The sequence below is a fragment of the Glycine max genome, chromosome 13 (assembly GCF_000004515.6).
Source record: "Glycine max cultivar Williams 82 chromosome 13, Glycine_max_v4.0, whole genome shotgun sequence".
Lineage (NCBI taxonomy): Eukaryota > Viridiplantae > Streptophyta > Magnoliopsida > Fabales > Fabaceae > Glycine > Glycine max.
The window spans coordinates 29,192,480-29,214,675 of NC_038249.2; the positions used below are offsets into that span (position 1 = coordinate 29,192,480).

The 22,196-nt window shown below is 34.0% G+C and overlaps 2 protein-coding genes across 7 annotated transcripts; one reads left to right on the forward strand and one right to left on the reverse strand.

The window, feature by feature from the left end:
- Nucleotides 1–3,139: 3,139 nt before the first annotated feature.
- Nucleotides 3,140–3,922, reverse strand: LOC102668711 (uncharacterized). Its single transcript, XM_006595315.1, has one exon. The coding sequence runs from the start codon at nt 3,920–3,922 to the stop codon at nt 3,140–3,142; it is 783 nt and encodes a 260-aa protein (XP_006595378.1).
- A 4,628-nt stretch (nt 3,923–8,550) lies between these two features.
- LOC100802955 (protein STRUBBELIG-RECEPTOR FAMILY 3) lies at nt 8,551–19,720 on the forward strand. 6 transcript variants are annotated; one of them, XM_006594269.4, is made up of 16 exons: nt 8,551–9,024; nt 9,132–9,261; nt 9,439–9,507; nt 9,866–9,931; nt 10,071–10,142; nt 10,240–10,311; nt 10,402–10,473; nt 10,559–10,624; nt 10,761–10,826; nt 11,136–11,506; nt 11,663–11,943; nt 12,348–12,619; nt 18,326–18,464; nt 18,720–18,856; nt 18,959–19,115; nt 19,505–19,720. In XM_006594269.4, the coding sequence occupies exons 1-16, from the start codon at nt 8,925–8,927 to the stop codon at nt 19,565–19,567; spliced, it is 2,133 nt and encodes a 710-aa protein (XP_006594332.1). In that variant the 5' UTR covers nt 8,551–8,924; the 3' UTR covers nt 19,568–19,720. The 6 variants fall into 6 exon arrangements, with proteins under 6 accessions (XP_006594332.1, XP_003541551.2, XP_006594333.1 ...); XM_003541503.5 differs by having other exon boundaries at nt 8,552–9,024; nt 11,696–11,943; XM_006594270.4 differs by lacking the exon at nt 10,240–10,311 and having other exon boundaries at nt 8,552–9,024.
- Nucleotides 19,721–22,196: the final 2,476 nt, after the last annotated feature.

A 22,196-nucleotide genomic window follows, 5' to 3' on the forward strand; every position in this document is an offset into this window, starting at 1 on the left:
TGGTTATGTGTTTGAATTCAGGCACAAGGATAATACTTCTTATAATGATCCTCTTTCATATATTTGCATAGTGAGAGTCTTCAGGTACTGGGATAGGTTAGTTTTAATTGTTTCATGGTCACTTTTAAAATTAATCAAATAATAGTAGTTTTGTGTTGTTTAGTTCATTATTTTTCAAATAATGAATCTTGAGGATGAGTTTTGATATAAAACAAAGTTTTAGAATGTGATTGTTTTTTTTGTTAATCTTTTTCCTTGCTTTATGTTGAGTTGGCTATTGAACTTTCTATTGTGTAAAAGAGTAGTTTGTTTTTCATTCATTTTAATTTTGGGTTCTATGAAAAAAAATGGTGAATCCATTTAGTTAAGGAGAGAATTCTCAAGTTTAGAGATTTATAGAGTTTTTAGGATCCCCATTCACAAAACAAAATATTTAAAATGGTCTCAACTATCAACTTGTTCATATCATGTTAAGGAGGGTATAGTTAAGTTGACAGGGTATTGCGCGAATTAATGTAGATTAACTGTTACTGTTTTTTATTTTCACATATAAGACAAAATCATGTTAAAGGGAAAAAATGTAAATTTAGACATTCAGTCCCTTGACAAGTAGTAGAACAGATGACATATATCCAACATATATTACACGAGATTATAAAGCTTCAATGTATGTTTCTTAGAATGATGAAGAAAATTTGAGATGCAATAAATGGAATCTATTCAAAGACCCAAGTATATAATGTAAAGGTGAAAATAATTACAACAAAAGCAAGGGTATAAACCTATCACAGAATATGCCAATATATTGAAATTCTATACAGAATAAATGTAATGTAGATTCAATGGTCCTTAAATATTTTATCGAACAAGATAAGGTCCATGACCTTTTGTGGGACTAAATTCTAAATTTGATTGAATACGAATTCAAATTTTGAGAAACCAGAGTCGTTGCTATTGTGCGAAGTGAGGAGAGAGTAAAAGGAACTTAATGCTGGATATTGTAAATGTTGTAAATGTTGAGGTTAATAAAAAGTGAAAAAGAAGGGTGGTATACCTATTTATAATAAGCCTCAATAAATCCGAGAAAATGACCGGAAGTTGCGTGGTAAAGCAGCTCATAATTATGAAGGGAGACTGTAAAACACAACGAAACATGAAAAGAGGAGTCGAATTATGTTTCAAATAATTTTCTGCAGAACTATGTATCATTTACTTGAAAGACGACGCAAAACAATTTTAAACTAACTTAGTTTTAAGTCTCTTATAAAAAAAATTATATTTAAATCTCTTTAATCCTCAAAAGCAATATATTTTAATTAATCTCTTACAATTTCCCAATGTAATTAAATTCTAAGGCAATGGTGGCGAATTTGACTTCCTATAAACTGTTGGAAAACTATGAAGCTTTTTTCTTTGTTTTTTTTTTATCTCTCAGAATGTTAAATAATTAACATTTTTTGGTTGATTTAATTAATTAATTTACATTCTCCAAAAACTATTCTACTCTTCAGGACAGGTACATTTCAGGAGTAATCAAAATCGTGACCCTTTTGAATTTCAGTGGAGGCAGATATTGACGAATCTGAAAATATTAAAGAATTCTTTTAGTTGTCCATCATCGAATCACTTTGCTACTCTTTTGGGTTGAGTTTTGAACTTTGAGCCTATGGACATTCCTTCTTTCTGCATAACCATATCATTCCACATGATTGATGTTAGATTATAACCTATTTGTCTCTTGTGCTTAAGAGGATGAAACCTAAGTGTCCAAAATGGTTGATATGGATTTGCACCATAAAATAATGTCCATAGTAGAATCCCACCAAGAGAAAACTCAGTAACTGTTTGATATAAAAAATAAATAAAAATGAGGACCACTATCACTAGCATCACTGTGTATAGTTTCCCTCCTTTCTCAAATCAAATTCTATATGGTTTTGCTAGCCATTCCATTAACAAAAGTAAATAGAGAAATGCAAGTATAATTTTTTTATTTTATTAAAAGATGAAACATTAGATATTATTAATACACTATTGCTGTTAGTTTTAATAATTTTTCAAGCATTGCACTTACACCTAGGTCAACGATTAACAAAATTGAATTGAATACTATTATCAAATTTGCTAAAAACAAAATAACTTAACATACAACATTCTTTTACTATATTATTTTATTTATTTATTTTTATCTTATCAATTTATCTCACCATTCACTTCTCTCTTTATTATAAATTTTGTTGCAATAAAATTTTAACCACTCAAAAATTCAAAAGCAATTATAATTAAAGTTTCCGAATTGTTGCTTTGTTGTGGAAATATTCTCCTGCATGGTCTATGGAATGTTCTAGCTAGTGTGCTATAAAATATGTTATCAAAGTGGACCATTGGGGCTTGCAAGCCTCGAGATGCAAAATCCATGTGCGTGATACTCAGTTCAGTTTTAGGAGGAAACCTTGAGCCCAAACAAAGATAAAGTTTAGCAGGAAAATGAACATGGACAAAAAAAAAATCCCTTTTAAATTATAAAGATTAAAAAAAATTATAAAAAATTATAAAAAAATTACTGTTAAATTATAAGAACTAAAAATAAATTAAAATATAAATTATAAAGACAAAAAATAACTTTTAAATTATAAAAATTAAAATATATAAATCGTGAAATTGTAGGAATAAAATAAATAATTTAATTATATATTAATTAGGTCTATTTACCAAATATGTACACAAAACACTGCATTTGCCATTATAAAATACTAACAGTGGGAAGAATTATGTCTGTTTCTAGTTTTTATTTTGGTTGTTATCAAACAAGTTTTTTCAATTTTTTCTATATTCTCAAAAATTATTTTTATAAAAAAATTTTGGTTGTACATTTTACCCTCTCAGTTTTCTGTTTTTACTAACCCCATTTACTGCACAAGTGATATGTCATATGTCTAGAATTGAACCCAAAAGTCGAGACAATGTCCTACACTCGCCCTTTGACTTACCATATTTACACCAAAACTGCATTAAACTCATTAACAAGATTGAACAAAGTACACAAATAATAATGAGGACTAGTTACTAATAACAACATGACGGTGCCTCACTTGTGGCGCCACCCACAACCACCGTCACCGGACACATTCACAAAACCCTATATAAAGATGAAGCATTCCAATGACACAAGTGGATTCTCCAGTGACTCACCCGCATAAGGCCATTTCTCCGTCGTCGCCGGTTTCTCCGTTTTCCGGCCACCGTTCTCCGCCGTTCCGATTCCTATACTCGCAGTGGACCGGTTAGGTTTTCTCACATATGGGCTCCGACCCATGACGGGCCTAGCTGCTCCGGCGCCGGCGACGGTGGCCTGCGACCTTGACCGCCGGAGAGAATTCTCGGCGGCATCTCTCCGGCGACCCGTTCCGCCGTTACCAATTTTCTGACTCGTTTGGTCTCTGCACTGAACCAACCTCACAGACCCAACATTATTATTGTTCCTTGCACCATGCACCACCGTTCTCTCTCTTCTTTCACCGGGAAAGGAACGATTTTTCTGCAATTTGGGATGAGATCTATATACCCTTTTGCGCATTTCTTCTCTCTGGTCGGTGATTGAAGTAGCTCTGGACACGGTTCTGCTCAAGCTGCAAACTTCTTCTGAGGTGGTGGTGTCTTCGGCTTTGTAAATGGACAATGTCAATGCCCTCTTCTCAACCTTGCTTTTTTCTTCCATAAACTTGTGAAAGTTTGTGTTTTGGTGTGGCTTTTGTGGTTTTGATTTGGCAAAGGTTGTCGGGGTTTCCAAGAGCACTTCCTTCACTGTCTCCTCTACAGTACTATTGCTTTCTGAAGGTTTAGTGAGAGGTTTTGGTGGATCATGGAATTTTGCTAGTGATGAGGTTGAGGTTTTGTGACTACTACTCACACAACAACCCATTACTGTGTTGGAATTCTAGCACAATTAGCAACCAAGTGTTGTTGGGTTTCCTTCAAAGGAAAAACATTGTTGATGGCAGAGGTTGTACAGCTAATGTTAGTTAAGGAAGAGAGTGAATTGTTGGGGTCAAAGGAAGGGTGCATTTATTGTGAGATCTCCATCGACTACACTAATAATTGTGAGAGAGTATCAAATGAATAGCGGTAGATCAATTAATATGAGTTGTTTCAGTATTATGAGAGGAATATGAAATATGTAAATCAATGAGTGGTTTCAATTTAATAAGTATATTCAAGTTTTTGAATGTGTAATTGTCTTAAATAATAAAAAATAAAGTTTTGTTATTGATAATGTTGTTATTTGATTCCAATAAAATTTCTTTTCGTGTGAAAAGATACATTTGATCTCTAACAAAACAATTCTAGGGGATAATAAGTAAAACATTTTAATACCAAAGACAAGACACAATGAGGAAAAGTTTAAATGCACACGAACTTGGATAGATTGAGCCAACAAATAATGGGACTCTTTTCTAAATGGATTTGGCATGGGGTGGCAACTGTGTCGTTTTGTGCGTGATATTCGTCCCTGCTCTCATGAAAGTGTACTTAAATATTGGAAAATAGTGAATAAAACCTCCTGCGGAGGATGATTACCATATGGTGCTTGTGACTGTGCCCCAATCTATGCCTTGCAAATTTCTATTAGGTGCGGCGAATGTTAAGGTATGAGATGTCCAATTTCAAGGTATAAGTTCAGTGATAATGGTTATTGATTAATCTCAGAAACGTCCCGTGTGAGTTATGATGAGATGTACAATGATAATGAGAGCCCATATACCTACAATGTTAATTAAACAAAGATTAGATTATAATAAATTAAAATAATAGACAATTATAAAACTAATTATTTTAATACTATCATGAATTCTTTTTTCTTTGAACATGAGGTGTCTCTCCTCATGGAACTAAAGACTAGTCCTTAGTATTGTCATCTATGCAACAAGTAGAAAAAGAACAATGAATTTTCTGATAATTCGAATTGAAAATGATAAAAAAGAGAGAATGAAGAAGATTGTGTTAGTTTAGATTATTTTATTTTATTTTGAAATAGTTTAATTATAATTAAACCCTTATGGGGGAAACTCCTAAATGTTCAATTACTTGTTTCAAGAAAATTATGGATCTCTTACGACAGATATTTATGAAAAAAAATATTAAAAAAGTGTTTTTTTTCTTATAGTTTCATTAACATCAATCTAAATGACTAATTTAAATAATTAAAAGACAAGATTTTATTGAAGAATATATTAAAAATAAAATAAAAAAGTGTAATAAATGTTTTTCCTAGTAAAATATTATCAATTTTAGTTGGTTAATTAAAGCCATCCTTTAATTTTGATGTTAATATTTTTCTTTTTCTTAATATAATTAACATTAAACATGGTCATGAGTTCCTGATGTGTGAAATTCTATATGCTATTAGAAGTATCACGATAAACACTTCTAAGTTCTAATCAGAAAACCTCGTCATTCGTCACTGATTCAATGCATTGGATTCTTGGAGGAACAAAAGAACAAGACACACTTTGCATGTGTTTTGCTTGTAGTAACAAGGAATTTCTTACCTGCCAACGAAGCATTGAAATCTAGGAGGCCAATGAAAGTGCACAAACACGCAATAAAAAGAAGAAAAATGAGTAATATTTTTTGTCAGAGTTTTCGATTGGTCATATGTATAACCATAAATCTAGATTAGATTTTGCAATTGGTAAGTGACTCAGCCTGCATCAGACGGATGATATTTAAGTAAAATAAATAAATTGTACGTGATTCTTTCTTTTTTATTTCACTATCCTAGTATCCTCTGTCTTAGACAAACATAAAATTTAAGAACCTGTGGAATCAACATAAATAAATCATATTTCAATCAACAGCAAACACACCGCAAAGGTGAGTGCTAAATCCTCTGTATTAGAATCGTTATTTTTTATCACCAAGTACATTAATCAATTGACATCAGATTATTCTATTTTAACTACAAGTTTTGACTTCAATTTCTCACTTATTTTCTTAGAAGTGACTGCTACTCATCAAGCTCAAGGAAACAATTAACTACCTCTTCAGATCTGAGGATGACATGGACCAGACTAATAATTCATCTTTTTCTTCTATACTCATTATGTTTATGAAAACAACAACGGCATCGGAGCTGGAAAGGACATAGCCTAAAAAAGGAAAAAAGGTTTTAAAAATAAACGAAAAAACAAATTTCATATTCTCATACGAAGTTATTACTTGGGATATTTTCTTTTTTATTGATTCGGTCTTTGAGTAATGAAGAATCAACTTTCAATCTGAAAATTATCATTCAAAAGAGAGTTTGGCTGATTTATAAACTTCATGTCCAAAATATTCATCAAAGCTGATTTGTTGGGCATAAATTTCTAAGGGCTCAAAGATTCAAATTAGAACGGATTAAGTAAAAAAGAAAAGAAAATTAACCTGATATGAATTCCGAAATTAATGAGAGTTTTCCAATACCACCATAAAAATAAACACGTAAGGGTTACACTTGATTTAAAAACTATCTCATGTCTTAAAAATGGGTGAAACTTATTGGGCTCAAAATTTAAAACCATGCAATGAATCTATGACTCTTTTCACTCATAAAGCCCTTGCTTAACCTATTTCTTACTACCCTGAGAGACTTGACCACCAGTGAATTTGAAACATTAGATTTCTGGGTGTTATTTAGAACCTCTGATTTTGTTAAGGTTTTTCCTTTGAAGTAAAAAAAAAAACTTTTTAAAACCCACATGCTCGTGCCTGTAACAACGATTAGATGACATACTTGTTGCAGATTGGAATAAAATTTAGCATGCTCTTCAATCAAAAACCAATTTGTGTTGCACCTCCTTTTCATAACAAAGAATAGAAATGGGCCAACTAAGAGACTAGTAGTATCACATCCGCAAGCAGATACCAAAGTCCAATTTCAATTTGACACAAGAGTGTTGCTAGTTGCTGGGTGCACCTAACATTTAATTAAAATACCATTTAAACAAAAAAAATTGATGGGATTTGAGGAAAAAAAACTACAAAAAATAAATATTTAAAAGATGAGTGATAACTCTCTAAAGTTATATATATATATACATGCTTCTTTATTAGTTTCGAAATTCAAAGGAGAATATATAAAGCTATTGAAATTCAGGGACCATTTAAGATGAATAATAAATCCAAAACGTTAAGTATACAATATTAATTTATTTTTTTCTTTTTGAAAAGTAATAATACAATTTTTTTAAATCTTCTTATTATAATCCCCTTATCAAATAAAAAAAAAATCAAAGGACAAGAACGTTTTTAAACGAAAACAATCATCTATAGAAAGCAATCCTTTACAACAAAGGTGAAAATTTCTAAACTAAAGGAACATAAAACAAAATTGAAAATATTAATACAAGATAAAAAAAATCTTTTGTATGAGTTGTAAACAGTGTTTGTTGTCCATTGTCCATGTAGTTTTTGAAGAGTAGGTTGCTAACCGCTAAGCAAAAAAGATTCAACAAGGCAGACATGAAAAGGAAAGAGAAAGATGAAAAGAGAAGAATACAACGATTGGATAAATATTAATCCAAATTTGAAAGAAAACATTAATTACAAATTTAAAATTTCAACAAAAGGGAAATTTTATAAATTAAGTAACTTATGCAGAAACAATAATTATAATTATTAAATAGTGCAAGATTTTTTTAAGGAATAGTGCAAGATTTTTTTAAGGAATAGTGCAATGCTATCAACGTAACTTTCTTATTTTCAATAGCATTTTTATATTGCAAAATCAATATCAAATTAAAAATAACCTTTTTAACTCTAATTTGTACGGAAAATCCTTAAAATAAACTCAACACTTCTATTTGTGAGTATATATTTTTATTTTTTACCATCACATTTATGTGAATTATTTGCCAAATTTTTTTAGGAGAAATTATCTACCAATTTTGTTATCACTAATTTTACAGCAAATCTAAATAATCATATTTAGTCGAGTCTTTCATTTTGACCATTTTTTTCTTCTATCTATCAAGATTTTCCTTAAAGAATCTTAGTCTAATTTTACTGTTGATTGTATAATTCATTTTAGAATTATGTGTGATTATTTTTATGATAAAATTTTCACAACAAAGATATAACAAAGTTTGATACAATTTTTGTCCTGATTATAAATAATATAATTGATTAGAACAATCAGTTTTTTTTGGGGGGTTCAACTACCGCTTTGGTTTACGGGTGGGAGCCTCAGTTATCTGCACAAATTAATTTATGATTTTTTTTTAAAGTGTATTATACAAGAATTAAATATAATTTTTTTCCCACAAATTTAGCGTATGTTGTCTAGCTATACTAAAAGGGTAATTATTATAAATTAATACTTACAAGAAATTAGTATAAAATTAAAACATTTTTTTATTTTTTAAAGAGAAAAATACATTTTTATTATAACTCCTTGCTTTTATGTTTTGAAGCACCGAGTATGCATAAAAGTAACCGTACTTGGTGGACCCTGAATCCGCATTTTTATTCTTTTAATTAAAAGAGAATTTGAACCAAACCAACGTTCAAACCAAAAAAAAAAACAGTGACGTTAGTGTTGTTGTTGTAGACTTGTAGTAGTTGTTGTTAGCTCTTGCTTTTGGAAAGAAAAGAAAGAAGTACAAAGCAGCAGAACAGAGTGTGTCTGTCTCCATCTGTATCCACTTTGGAACCATCTCTTCTTTTTTTCACTCACCACACCCATCTTCCGCTTTTCTCACACTTCAACTTTATTTGCCTCTGATCGCCAAAGGGCATGTTTCAATTCTCAGAATTACCCTCATTCTTATCAAAGTTCATGCCTTTGTCTTGCTCTATTGTTTCAATTTTCAGCTTTGGAGGCTTGTGTGTCTGAAGGCATTGGAAAAAGGTACTGAAAATTGAAAGCTGATTCTTTTGAAGAAATGGGTTGGTCTAATTCGGAGTTGAATTCGCAAATTTTAATCTTGTCTATGCTGATTTTCACTGCAAGTTTCTGTGTTGGGGACACTGACCCACTTGATGGTATGGTATAGTTCAGAGTTTTCATTTTTCAGTTTTGATTGTAATTTAACTTTATGATGCTCTGTTTGGATGTGTTAGCTAAACGTTTTCTTTTAATGTGTTTATAGTTGCGGCAATCAATAGTTTGTACGTGGCTCTTGGCTCACCACTCCTTGAGGGATGGAAAGCCACAGGAGGAGATCCTTGTTTGGAGCAATGGGAAGGTGTGAGTTGTGTCTTCTCCAACATTACTGCATTGTATGTCCCTCCTCACTTCCTTAAACTATTTATTTGTTGTTTAGTCTTGTCTTGTGTTCTATTTTCTCAAAAAGTGTAATGTTTTTATGTGGTGTTTTCTTGAGTTGTATAATTGATGAAGGTGAATGTGATCACTTGGTATATGGCTCTATAAAATTTGTGTATTTGGGTTGGCAGACGGCTGGGAGGCATGGATTTAAGTGGAAAGCTGGGAACTAATTTGGATTTCCCATCCATCATAGAAATGTAAGTGTGTTTTTTCAAGATAATTGTAAATGTCATTAGCATGTGTGAATTTTTAGAATGAGGTAGTCTACAGTATTACATTTTTCATTTTTCCCTTGGTTACCATTGAAATTCTGAACTGAGGTCCTATTTGTTTGAATTCCAATTCAATGGTGACTAAAGCAGTCAATTTTTTTGTTTTGGTTGTTGAGGAATTTTATAGCTCTAAACTAATAGTAGAAATAACAGTGGATGGTTTCACATATATGCATATTGAAAATGGTAGCATTTCTTTTATATGCTTTATTGTTTAGGTTCCATAATTGTGCTATCATTTGCATGAAAACCTCAAGGAGCTTTCTGTTCCCCAATTGGGCAGGGATCTTAGCAACAACCAGATTGGAGGGACCATTCCATTCACTTTGCCCCCTACTTTGAGGAACTTGTATGCTTTCTTTATCATCAGTTCATCACCAATTTCTTGACTTGTTTTATTGTACTTGCTATTGACTAAATAATTTGTATCTATATCCATAAATATGAGTTTTCTTATGCAAGTTTCTGTTTTCTTTTTATAAGTTCAGGTCACTATCATCAAATCAGTTAAATGGAAGCATTCCAGATGCCTTATCCTTGTTAACTCAATTGTCAGACTTGTGAGTTTATAGCATTGCCTCATCTCAATACTAAGTTGTTATATTTTTCCATAATCTGTTTCTTCATTTTGAATGAGAATATACTGCCACCTTTTAGGTCATTAAAAGATAACCATCTGAATGGACAAATCCCAAATGCATTTCTAGAACTCACTGGTTTGATGAATTTGTAAGAAAATGTTGTTAAATGATAAATCACATTGATATTTCAGTGTCTTTACTTTGTCCACTATGACACAAATCCTGTGTTTTGCTGCAGGGATCTGTCTGGCAACAACTTGAGTGGTAAGCTGCCGCCCTCAATGGGAAATTTGTCTTCTCTTATCACACTGTAAGTACAATTTTTAGCAACTAAGATTATATTTGCCTACTTGTTAAATGAACACATGTTTTTAAAATTTTATTTATTTTTGCAGAAACTTGCAGAACAATCAACTTTCTGGGACCCTTTTTGTTTTGCAGGACCTCCCTCTTCAGGATCTGTATATTTCTCGGAAATCATATTCTCTTTACAAACATAGAAATTAGTCAAATGACTGTTGTCTATACCTAGCAACAATTTATGCTTAGGAAGTTTAAAGTGTTTTAAATTTAATTTGTGAGTCTATAATAATGTAGGAACATAGAGAACAATATATTCTCTGGGCCAATTCCCCCAGAGTTGTTGAGTATCCCTAATTTCAGGTGAGTCATGGCTTACACTTTCTCTAGCATAGTTTTGTTAGCTAATCTCTTTCTCTCTCTCTCTCTCTCTCTATAAATTGAAACCTTTGTTCAAGTATTATTATTTTGACCTTCAAGGAGATGTTACATTTGAAATTTGTACTTTAGTTTATTTCATGATGAGAATTGATGATAAAATGTAATGCAATATGCTAGCATTATCCTTTTCCAGATGATCTAAGCATTTTAGTTCTGGCTTAGTTTCTTTGCATAACGCCTTAGGATAAAATAAATTCATCCAAGTTAATTATAGTAGCATTTACTTTGCAGAAAAGATGGAAATCCATTTAATACTACTATCATTCCATCACCTCCAGCTGCTTTCCCAGCACCTGCTGCTATGGCTCCTTCCCCAGAAAAATCACCTTGGAAAATGGCACATAATCCCTCTGATACCATAAAAGCACCAATACCTGCAATTGCTGGGAGATCTTTCAAAACTACAAAATTAGTTTGGATTGTTGGTGCAGGCTTTTTGATATTTATTGCATTAGGAGTCTGTCTTCTAATGCTGTGGTGCTTTAAGAGAAGACAGGAAAACAAGAAATATAAGAAACACAACACGAATATGTATACAAGATCTTTGCATAAACGTACATGCAGTAACTCCCCTTTTGAAGCAACTAATGATGAGGAGAAAGGTAAATTTGATGATGAAGCTCCTATTCTTTTAGTTTGAGCTGTTGTAACATAACTTCTTAAACTCTATTTGCAATTCAAAATAGAAGAACCAAATTGATTCCAAAGTTGCAGGATGAACAAGAAGTACTTGTGAAAAGAATTTCTTTCAATTTCAGAATGCAATAACATTTATGAATTAAACAATACAGAATGGAGTTCCAAACTTCCACCCCTGCAGCCAGCACCACCACATCATATCCCAATCATTCCTGGAGAGAATTTAATAATCAATCCAGCTATATCTACCCAAGCAGCTGAAAGACAAATTGTCACAAATTCCATTAAAGTTTATACTGTTGCATCACTTCAGCAGTACACAAATAGTTTTTCCCAAGAAAATTATATTGGGGAAGGCATGCTTGGCCCTGTTTACAGGGCTGAACTCCCTGATGGAAAGGTAATATTCTTCTAGTTTAATGTATTTGGGCATTTTTTAATGTTCATTTCTTTGCTAACTTGGCCTTGATTCCTATGGAGGGAAAGGGAAGGTAGGGTTAAATTTTCAATTTGAACATTTTTTTAAATGAAAGGAATAAAACCAGATATTTGTTCATCTTCTGTTGCCCCCTCTCAATAGTTTGAACAGTAATTCTTTTCCTCTACTACCCTTAATAAATTAAGAAGATTATTTTGAAGTTTAAACATTGCTTGTTATTAGGAATCTAATACTTTGTGATGTTTGCTGATTTTTCCTGTTGTGCTTGCTTGCCAATGTTGCCATGACCTGTTATTATTCTCCTAGTTTCACTTATTTAACTGGAGCTTCATATGCTTATATATTTCAAATAATCTTCTTTGTAGTTACTGGCAGTTAGGAAGATGAATACTACTGCTTCTATGGGGCAAAATCATGAACAGTTTCTTCAATTAGTTTTCAGTATCTCCAAAATTCAACATGCTAATATTGTTAAGCTTATGGGCTACTGTGCTGAGTATAGTCAACGACTACTTGTACATGAGTATTGCAATAATGGTACCCTACATGAAGCATTGCATACAGATGATAAACTTCAGATTAAACTTTCATGGGATGATCGCATTCAGGTGTCACTTGGAGCTGCAAGAGCTTTGGAGTAAGTTTAGCAATTAGTCACAAATTCAATAACTCTTTCATGTAACTAGATAAACTCAATATTGGTTAGTGAACTATGCTTGTCTTGTTCTGGAGGTTCGAAACATAACTTTTATATGTTAAAAGTATTATTAAGAATATCTTAGGTCTTGCAATTTGTACAAGTTTTGCAAGGTGGTTTTTACACATATGATGTGAAATTGGATCTCCATCTGATAAGCAACAGATAGTATACACGAGGAAACATGGTAAGGGAAGTGTAGGGGATCATCCCACTAGAGGAGTAACTAACTTAGTGGGGAAGGTGTGATGGGACAGGTGGCAGAGAGAGAAAGGAGGGCTGTAACGTTATATGCTGAGGGAATAATCAGTAGTGGGGCATAAGGAGGGCTGTAACGTTATATGCTGAGGGAATAATCAGTAGTGAGGCATGTATGGATTCAGTTAGAAACTGCATGGGAGTTTTCTAAGCAGCTCGAAATGCTTAGCCTGTTTTCTGCATTTTTTCATTTCCATTGTTCATCCATTGTAATTCACAAGTTAGATCCCATTTGAACTCTAACTTGATTTACATCAATAATATCTCCCATTTTCATCTTAAAATTGTTATTTTACTGTTTTATTACTTCTGGATATCAGATTGAGACCTATCAATTTGGTATCAAGAGCCAGGTTTCGATCTAAACGGTGGATGGTGGTTACGAGACACATCATGGAGAACAGAATCGATACGATGGAAGAGCGATTGGGGAACGTGGAAGCGACGGTGGTAGAAATCCGTCAACTGCTGCGGGAACAGAACGAGAGACCTTGACGGAGACAGGGAAGACCTCTAGGTCGGGGAGATCCACGTAACAATGACGACGACGGGAGTGATAGTAGCACGTTATCACATGGATCACGTTTCCGACCACGACGGCACGGTGGTGGTAACGAACGGAGGTATTTTGGCGGGAGAAGGAAGTTGGAGATCCCTGTTTTTAAGGGTGATGATGCTTACGGGTGGTTAGTTCGTGTTGAACGGTACTTCAGGCTGAATGAAGTACGTGAACATGATAAGGTGGATGCAGTGATGATTGCGATGGAGGACAGAGCGTTGAATTGGTTCCAATGGTGGGAGGATCAAACACCATTGAGGAGTTGGGAAGAGTTTAAGGAGGCAGTGATTCGAAGGTTTCAACCGGGAATACTCCACAATCCCTTAGGACCTTTATTGAGTCTGAAACAAGATAGCACCGTCATGGAGTATAGAGAAAAATTTGAGATGTTGGTAGCCCCATTGAGAAGGGAGGAGAGGGGAATGCTTGATAGCATTTTCCTCAATGGATTGAAGGAGGAGTTGCAGGCAGAGATGAAGTTGTATGACTATCATGATCTTGCTGACATGATGGATCGTGCATTGTTACTAGAAGAAAAAAATGAAGCTCTGAGGAGGAGGGGAATTACTGGGAGAGATAGAACAGAATGGAAGGATAAAGGTGGAGGGTCCAAGTTTCGAAATCCTGGTGATTTTGGTAAGGACAGAAGGGAAATACCTAAAGTAAGTGGAGTAAGTGAGAAGGAGGAAGGAAAAGGGGTGGAAGGTGTGAGAGGTAGGAGACTGAATCCTGCAGAGTTAGAGGAGAGAAGTAAGAAGGGACTGTGTTTTAAATGTGGGGACAAGTGGAATAGAGAGCACATCTGCAAGTTCAAACATATGAGCTTGAGGCTGTGTGAAGGAGGTAGTGAGGAAGAAGAGATGGAAGAGGAGATAGAGAAGGTAGACAGTGAAACAGATGCTGTTGGGGAGTTGAAAACCTTGCAATTGTCATTACAAAGCAAGGAAGGTTTCACTTCTAATAAATCATTTAAAGTCTGGGTGACCATTAAGGAGAGGCAGGTACTTACCTTGATTGACTCTGGAGCTACCAGTAATTTTATAGCTTCAAAGTTAGTGGAGGAATTGGGATTAGAACTGACAGAGACACCTAGTTATGTCATTGAAGTAGGCAATGGTGAAAAGGTAAGAAATCAGGGGGTATGTGAAGACCTGCAGTTCCAAATTCAAGGTGTGGAATTCAAACAACATTTCTTCTTGATGGAGTTAGGAGGGTCAGAGATGGTGCTAGGAATGGATTGGTTGGCTAGCTTAGGCAATATTGAAGCTAATTTTGGAAATTTGTGCCTAAGGTGGGAGGCTGAAGGGAAGAAGTATAGCATTCAAGGTGACCCAACTATGTGTAATAGGCAATCATCTTGGAAGGCTATGATGAAGGCTCTAGCTGATGCAGGGGTAGGCTTTTACATACAGTCTATGGAGGCAGAGTTGGAAGAAGTAAGGGAAGCAGAAGGGTTCAATCAGTGGCAGCAGATACTGGGAGAATTTGCAGCAGTTTTTGACATGCCAACAGGTTTACCACCCATCAGAGAGCATGATCATCCTATAATGCTCAAACCTGGGGCTGTCATTCCTAATATCAGGCCTTATAGATATCCCTATTATCAGAAAAATGAGATTGAGAAGATTGTGAAGGAAATGATGCAAGCTGGAATAATAAGGCACAGTACCAGTCCTTATTCAAGTCCAGTTTTATTGGTTAAAAAGAAGGATGGAGGATGGAGATTCTGCACTGACTACAGAGCTCTCAACAAGGTGACAATTCCCAACAAATTCCCTATACCAGTAATTGATGAATTATTAGATGAATTAGGGGGCTCAGTTATTTTTTCCAAACTTGATTTGAAATCTGGCTATCATCAAATTAGAATGAAGGAGGAAGATATTGCTAAAACTGCCTTCAGGACCCATGAGGGCCATTATGAGTACTTAGTTATGCCATTTGGCTTAACTAATGCTCCTTCAACATTCCAGGCTCTAATGAATGAAGTGTTGAGACCATATCTGAGGAGGTTTGTGTTGGTATTTTTTGATGACATCCTTATTTACAGCAAGAGTGAAGAAGAACACAAGCTGCATTTGAGGGAAATACTGCAAGTGTTGAGAAGGAATCAGTTATATGCTAACAAGAAGAAGTGTTCCTTTGCCCAGAAGGAAGTGGAATATCTTGGCCATCTGATATCTGATAAGGGGGTGTCAGCTGACCCCAAGAAGATAGAAGACATGCTCAAATGGCCACATCCTAAGGAACTCAAGGGCTTGAGAGGATTCTTAGGATTGACTGGGTACTACAGGAAATTTGTAAAGAATTACAGTAAAATAGCGTGGCCACTCACCCAGTTACTGAAGAAGGATAGTTTCTTGTGGAATGATGAAGCTCAACAAGCATTTGACCAATTGAAACAAGCAATGACTACTGTTCCTGTGCTAGCTATGCCAGATTTTGACAAGGAGTTTGTGATAGAAACTGATGCTTCAGGGAAGGGTATAGGTGCAGTACTTATGCAAGAAGGAAGACCAGTGGCATACATGAGCCAAACCTTATCTGACAGGGCTCAAGGTAAATCTGTTTATGAGAGAGAATTAATGGCAATTGTCATAGCCATTCAGAAATGGAGGCCATATTTGTTAGGGAGACATTTTCAAGTGCATACAGACCAGAAAAGCTTGAAATTTCTCACTGAGCAAAGAGTCATGGGGGAAGATCAACAAAAGTGGATTGCTAAATTAATAGGGTATGATTTTGAAGTTAAGTACAAACCCGGAAAGGAGAACAGTGCAGCTGATGCATTGTCAAGACAAATGACTTATGCCACTATCACCACTGTGCAATGTGAAGTATGGGAGGGTCTGGAAGATGAAGTGCAGAATGATGAGAAGCTGAAGGTTCTGGTGCAAGCCTTAGTTGGTGACCCTCTTAGTCACCCAGGGTACCAGTTGAAGGGAGGGAGGTTGTATCATGAAGGAAGAGTAGTGATTCCCAAGAATTCACCCAGAATTGCTTGGTTGTTACATGAATTCCATGCTACTGCTGTGGGAGGTCATTCTGGGTACCTCAGAACTTATAAAAAAATTTCTGGATTAGTCTATTGGGAAGGCATGAGAAAGCAGATCAAGGAGTATGTACAGGCCTGTGAGGTGTGTCAGCAGAATAAGTACCAGACATTGAAACCTGGAGGGTTACTCCAACCCCTGCCAATCCCTAAACAAATATGGGCTGACATCTCAATGGATTTCATAGGTGGGCTACCTAAGGTGCAAGGTACTGATACCATTATGGTGGTGGTGGACAGGCTAACTAAATATGCTCATTTTTTACCTGTTAGTCACCCTTACACAGCTAAGGATATAGCTAGTTTATTCATTAAAGAAATAGTCAGATTACATGGATTTCCTACTTCCATAGTTTCTGACAGGGACAAGGTCTTTCTTAGTAATTTCTGGTCAGAATTGTTTAAGCAGGCAGGCACTAAATTGAAGTATAGTAGTGCATATCACCCTCAGTCTGATGGACAAACGGAGGTGGTGAATAGGTGCGTGGAAACTTACTTGCGGTGTTTAACTGGAAGGCAACCAAAGCAGTGGCCTAAGTGGTTAGCCTGGGCAGAATATTGGTACAATACCAACTACCATGCTTCACTCAAAACTACTCCATTTGAGGCACTATACGGGAGAGAGCCACCTATGCTAGTCAAGGGTGATGTCAGTCTATCTGCAGTGGAAGAGGTTAACAAACTCATAGCTGAGAGGAATGCGATGTTAAAGGAAATGCAGGAACAACTATTGAGGGCACAAGATGTTATGAGAACTCAAGCTAATAAGCACAGAAGGGAGGTTGTTTATCAGATTGGTGACATGGTATATCTGAAAATTCAACCTTACAAGTTGAAGAAACTAGCAAACAGGTTCAATCAAAAAATTGAGCCCAAGATACTATGGCCCTTATGAAGTAGAGCAAAAGATAGGTGAAGTAGCATATAAATTGAAGTTGCCAGCTGACAGCAGAGTCCATCCAGTGTTTCATGCTTCATTGTTGAAGAAAGCTCTAGCACCTAATGTTGAGCCTCAGCCCTTACCAGCTTGCATGAATGAAAACTGGCAATTAGAGCCTGAGCCAGAGGAAGCTTTAGACACAAGGAAGAATGAACAGGGAGTAGTGGAAGTCTTGGTGAAATGGAAAGACCTTCCAGACTTTGAAAATTCCTGGGAGCCAGTGGAAAAGCTCAGATCAGAATTTCCTGGATTTCTTCTTGAGGGCAAGAAGAGTTTTGAAGGCGGGGGAATTGATAAGCAACAGATAGTATACACGAGGAAACATGGTAAGGGAAGTGTAGGGGATCATCCCACTAGAGGAGTAACTAACTTAGTGGGGAAGGTGTGATGGGACAGGTGGCAGAGAGAGAAAGGAGGGCTGTAACGTTATATGCTGAGGGAATAATCAGTAGTGGGGCATAAGGAGGGCTGTAACGTTATATGCTGAGGGAATAATCAGTAGTGGGGCATGTATGGATTCAGTTAGAAACTGCATGGGAGTTTTCTAAGCAGCTCGAAATGCTTAGCCTGTTTTCTGCATTTTTTCATTTCCATTGTTCATCCATTGTAATTCACAAGTTAGATCCCATTTGAACTCTAACTTGATTTACATCAATAATATCTCCCATTTTCATCTTAAAATTGTTATTTTACTGTTTTATTACTTCTGGATATCAGATTGAGACCTATCACCATCTACCTATAAAGATATTATGTCCTAGACTATTAACACTAGGTTAAGGCATTGGTGATTTTCTTGATAACCTTAATTGATCATCTCCTTTTTTCATGTGCTAGGTACTTGCATGAGCACTGTCAACCACCTATTGTGCACCGAAACTTTAGGTCTGCTAATATACTCCTCAATGACAAATTGGAAGTGCTTGTCTCTGATTGTGGATTAGGTTCTTTACTATCTTCAGGCTCTGCTAGTCAGGTAACACTTCAGCTTTAATTTCTTCACATAATCTTCAGCTGATATATAGTTTGGGGATTTGGATTCCTGGTTCTTTTTGTGCTTTTAAAATATGCTTTTGACATTCTAGAATTGCTATTGAACAAGATGAAATAACTGGCCTAAATATGAATGTATAGAAAACATGTGGTTGAATTTTACTTTATTTTATTTTTAAAATTAACTTTTCTCTATCTTTGTTGCATTTCTGGCTAACACTAGTACATCTTCTTTTAGTTGTTGGGACGCCACCTCACAGCTAATGGTTACAGTGCTCCAGAATTTGAGTATGGAAGTTATACATTGCAAAGTGATGTCTTTAGCTTTGGAGTTGTAATGCTAGAACTCCTCACTGGACGAAAATCCTTTGACAGGTTAGCAATCCCATTAGCAAGTTCGATTAGATACTTGTTTTATAATGTCATATTTAAAGTTTTGAATTTGGCTAAGGCACCATTGATTATGTATTGGTATAGCTCACGGCCTCGTGTAGAGCAATTTTTGATGAGATGGGCAATCCCTCAACTCCATGACATAGATGCATTGTCAAAAATGGTTGACCCCTCCTTGAATGGAGAATATCCTAAGAAATCCTTGTCGCGTTTTGCAGACATTATTTCTTCATGTATTCAGGTAATTTTCTTCATGTATCATGGTACATTGCACAAATGTAATCTTTAATGATTAAATATTGAGGCATGCTTTTCACCAAAAACAAAAAAACAAAGATTTCACCAAAAAATTACTGAGGTGTGCTTTACATTTTAACCCTGCCTTTTGTAGTCTCCAAATTCTTGTCTAGTTTAATTTGAAATGTGCAAACCATAACATGAATTGTCTATATTGAATATACAAGGACCATTCAAGGAATATGGTGAGGTCTGGAATTAGAACTATACTTCAATATTGTCATTATTTCACATGTTCTAATATATATTGGTCGATGCAGTTTATCTACTCTCTTATCACTTTCTTATGGCCCATAATTTTTATTTTTATTTTTTCAATTGTTTTTCTTGCAGAATGAACCTGAATTTCGACCAGCAATGTCAGAAATTGTTCAGGATCTCTTGCGAATGATGTAGAGGGCCGTGTAGCTGTTAATGGGGTGATGAACAGCCTCAGCCAGTAAAAGAAGCTATGGTTACCAAATTTTCTGGATGTTACATTTTCATTCTTTTATTTTTTCAGTGACATCAATCTTCCATTATGTGTGATTATGCTTATTAATGTGATTTTATTGAGTTTGTATAGTGTTATGTACACAGACACAAACACAACGCAGATGATTCAGCGGGATGCTGACATATGAATAATGGCGATCCAGAAAATTTATTTAGTGGAGAGAAAAAATAATTCATGATATTTTCATTGAAAATAATATATTTAATTAAGTTTTTCATTCCTAGAATATAGGTCATTTTTAAATTAGTATCTAACATTCATTTTTTTCATCCAAATACCTAAAAAAAAAAATCAATTTCATTTTACTACCTATCCTTAATTATCATCAGTTAAAGCGATGACGTGACAGACGGAGAGTCACCCACGTCATCCCTTGCCGTGTTAATTACCGAATGTCACGTCTTGATAAAAGACGACTAATAACAGGTAGTAAAATAAAATTGAATTTTTTTTCAAGTAATTATTTGACAAAAAATGAATTTTTAGGTAAAAATCGGAAAATGGTCTATTTTACATGTATGAAAAACTTATTAAGTCAATTTGAAAAATAATTTTTTAGTTAACAAATGATAAGGAGGGGTTTTATCAAAATAAATAATTTAATTTTAGATAAAATGACAAATGATAATATTATTATTTTATTGAAAATAAAAATAAAAGTGATTATAGTACATTTAAGTTATGTATAAAAGCAAATCTTATAAGTCATTAAGAAAAAATTGTTTCTCAAACACTTTTGTTTGATTAAATATTTGTAAACTTGTCAAAAAACTAAAAATGAATTAAAATAACTTTATGAACATATATGTAATTTATTTTATCTTATTTATTTTTTTAAGATAATTCCACATTTAAAATAAGAATATGCATTAAATTAATAAGATAATTCCACCTTACTATCAATTTATAATGTTTAATCAACTAAATTAGATTAATAAGATAGTATTAAAGGTGAAATTAAAGACTTAAAATGCGTACATTTAATAATATGTGGACAAAGCTGAAAGAAATCTAAAAAATACTGAAGGAAAAGTGAGAGAAGACAAAACATGTTACATGTGTACATTGATCATAAACCCTAAAATACCAATTATATATGATTTAAATAAGTTTTTCATACTTGAAAAATATATAGTTTTTTAATTGCTATCTATTTTTTTTTTCAATCAAATATCTGAAAAAAAATTGTTTCATTTTAATAGTTTTCGTTAGTTACCTTCCATTAAGTGATGATGTGACAGACTGAATGTTATATCATGTCACTAACATGTCATTGAAAGGATGATATGATAATAAGGTGTTTGTAACAAAGCGTAATGACGTGACATTTGATCTACTTATCACGGAAGACAATTAAGAGTAAGTAGTAATGAAATTTTTTTCAGATACTTGAGTGAAAAATAAATGAATGTTAAGTAAAAATCTAAAAATGATTTATATTTCAGGTATAGAAAACTTAATTAAGTAAAAAAAGTATGGTAAATTTTTACAAAATATGTAATTTTATGTAAAAGAAAAAATCTAACATGCTTAAGTTTATATAAAACTAAAACATGTGAGACAAACTTTTTAAAATACTCTAAAAAGCACATCAGCAGGCCCTGAACTCGAAATATTTAGAGCACTTGGGGTTGGAGATACCTACTTGAATTAAGAATTGAAAAGGAAATAATTAATTAAGGTTTGGTTGCTCGTTAATAAAAATTGTATCCACGTGAAGCAATTATATGGACCCAAATAGATGGAGAAGAACAGGAATCCTTGAATGAGGTTGAGGACTTGACTACCCACAACTACTTTAATTGGTCCTTATTTTTGCAGGTAAATATTGGTTTAATTTTTTGCTTGCTCCCATTTGCATTAACCATGTGCACATGCTATGTCGTAAAACACTAAACAGTGTTGTCACTTTCCAACTACAGATGCTTCTTATTTCTTATTTAAAAGGTTAAAGAAGGATCAGATGCTTGGTTCATATGGTAATTGTCAAGTCCTGTTTTATAGTTAACTAAAATTATAGTATACATTGCAGAAGTTAAAGAAGGAAAATAAAGGGAATTGAAGAAGACGTTGAAAATGACCATAAAAAATATCATAAAACCGCAAATCCTGTTTCATGCATATTGTTTTTTTATCGAAAAATATTTAGTTTGTTATGTTTGTTAGTCCTATACGTACTACGGTGTGATAATGGTTAATAGTAGTAATATTCTCTTCACTTTTATGTAATGAGAAAAAATATAAGTAATTCTATTGGTTGTTAATTTGCTTCGGTTCCTATATAACATTTACATTCAAAAATGTTTGCTTCGGTTCCTATATAAGATTTACATACAAAAATGTTTGTAATTTATAAGATTTACGTGAACCCAAATTACTATAAATCATGTAAACTACTAAAATTCTTATAGCGAGGGTACATTGTCTGATGGGGAAAATGAGTGACTACAGATTAATTAACTATCCGCAGTAGACAGTAGGACTGCCCTGTTAGTACTTTGTCACTGATTTTGTGGCTTTGGTGTTGTA

What these genes read in the sequence shown, in the direction of transcription:
- LOC102668711 (XM_006595315.1), bottom strand. Translation starts at nt 3,922, where the DNA reads ATGGGTTGTTGTGTGAGTAGTAGTCACAAAACCTCAACCTCATCACTA.
- LOC100802955 (XM_006594269.4), top strand. Translation starts at nt 8,925, where the DNA reads ATGGGTTGGTCTAATTCGGAGTTGAATTCGCAAATTTTAATCTTGTCT. An exon ending in TTAACTCAATTGTCAGACTT is followed by an intron (nt 10,143 to 10,239) that starts GTGAGTTTATAG and finishes GCCACCTTTTAG; the next exon opens with GTCATTAAAAGATAACCATC. An exon ending in TTGAGTATCCCTAATTTCAG is followed by an intron (nt 10,827 to 11,135) that starts GTGAGTCATGGC and finishes TTTACTTTGCAG; the next exon opens with AAAAGATGGAAATCCATTTA.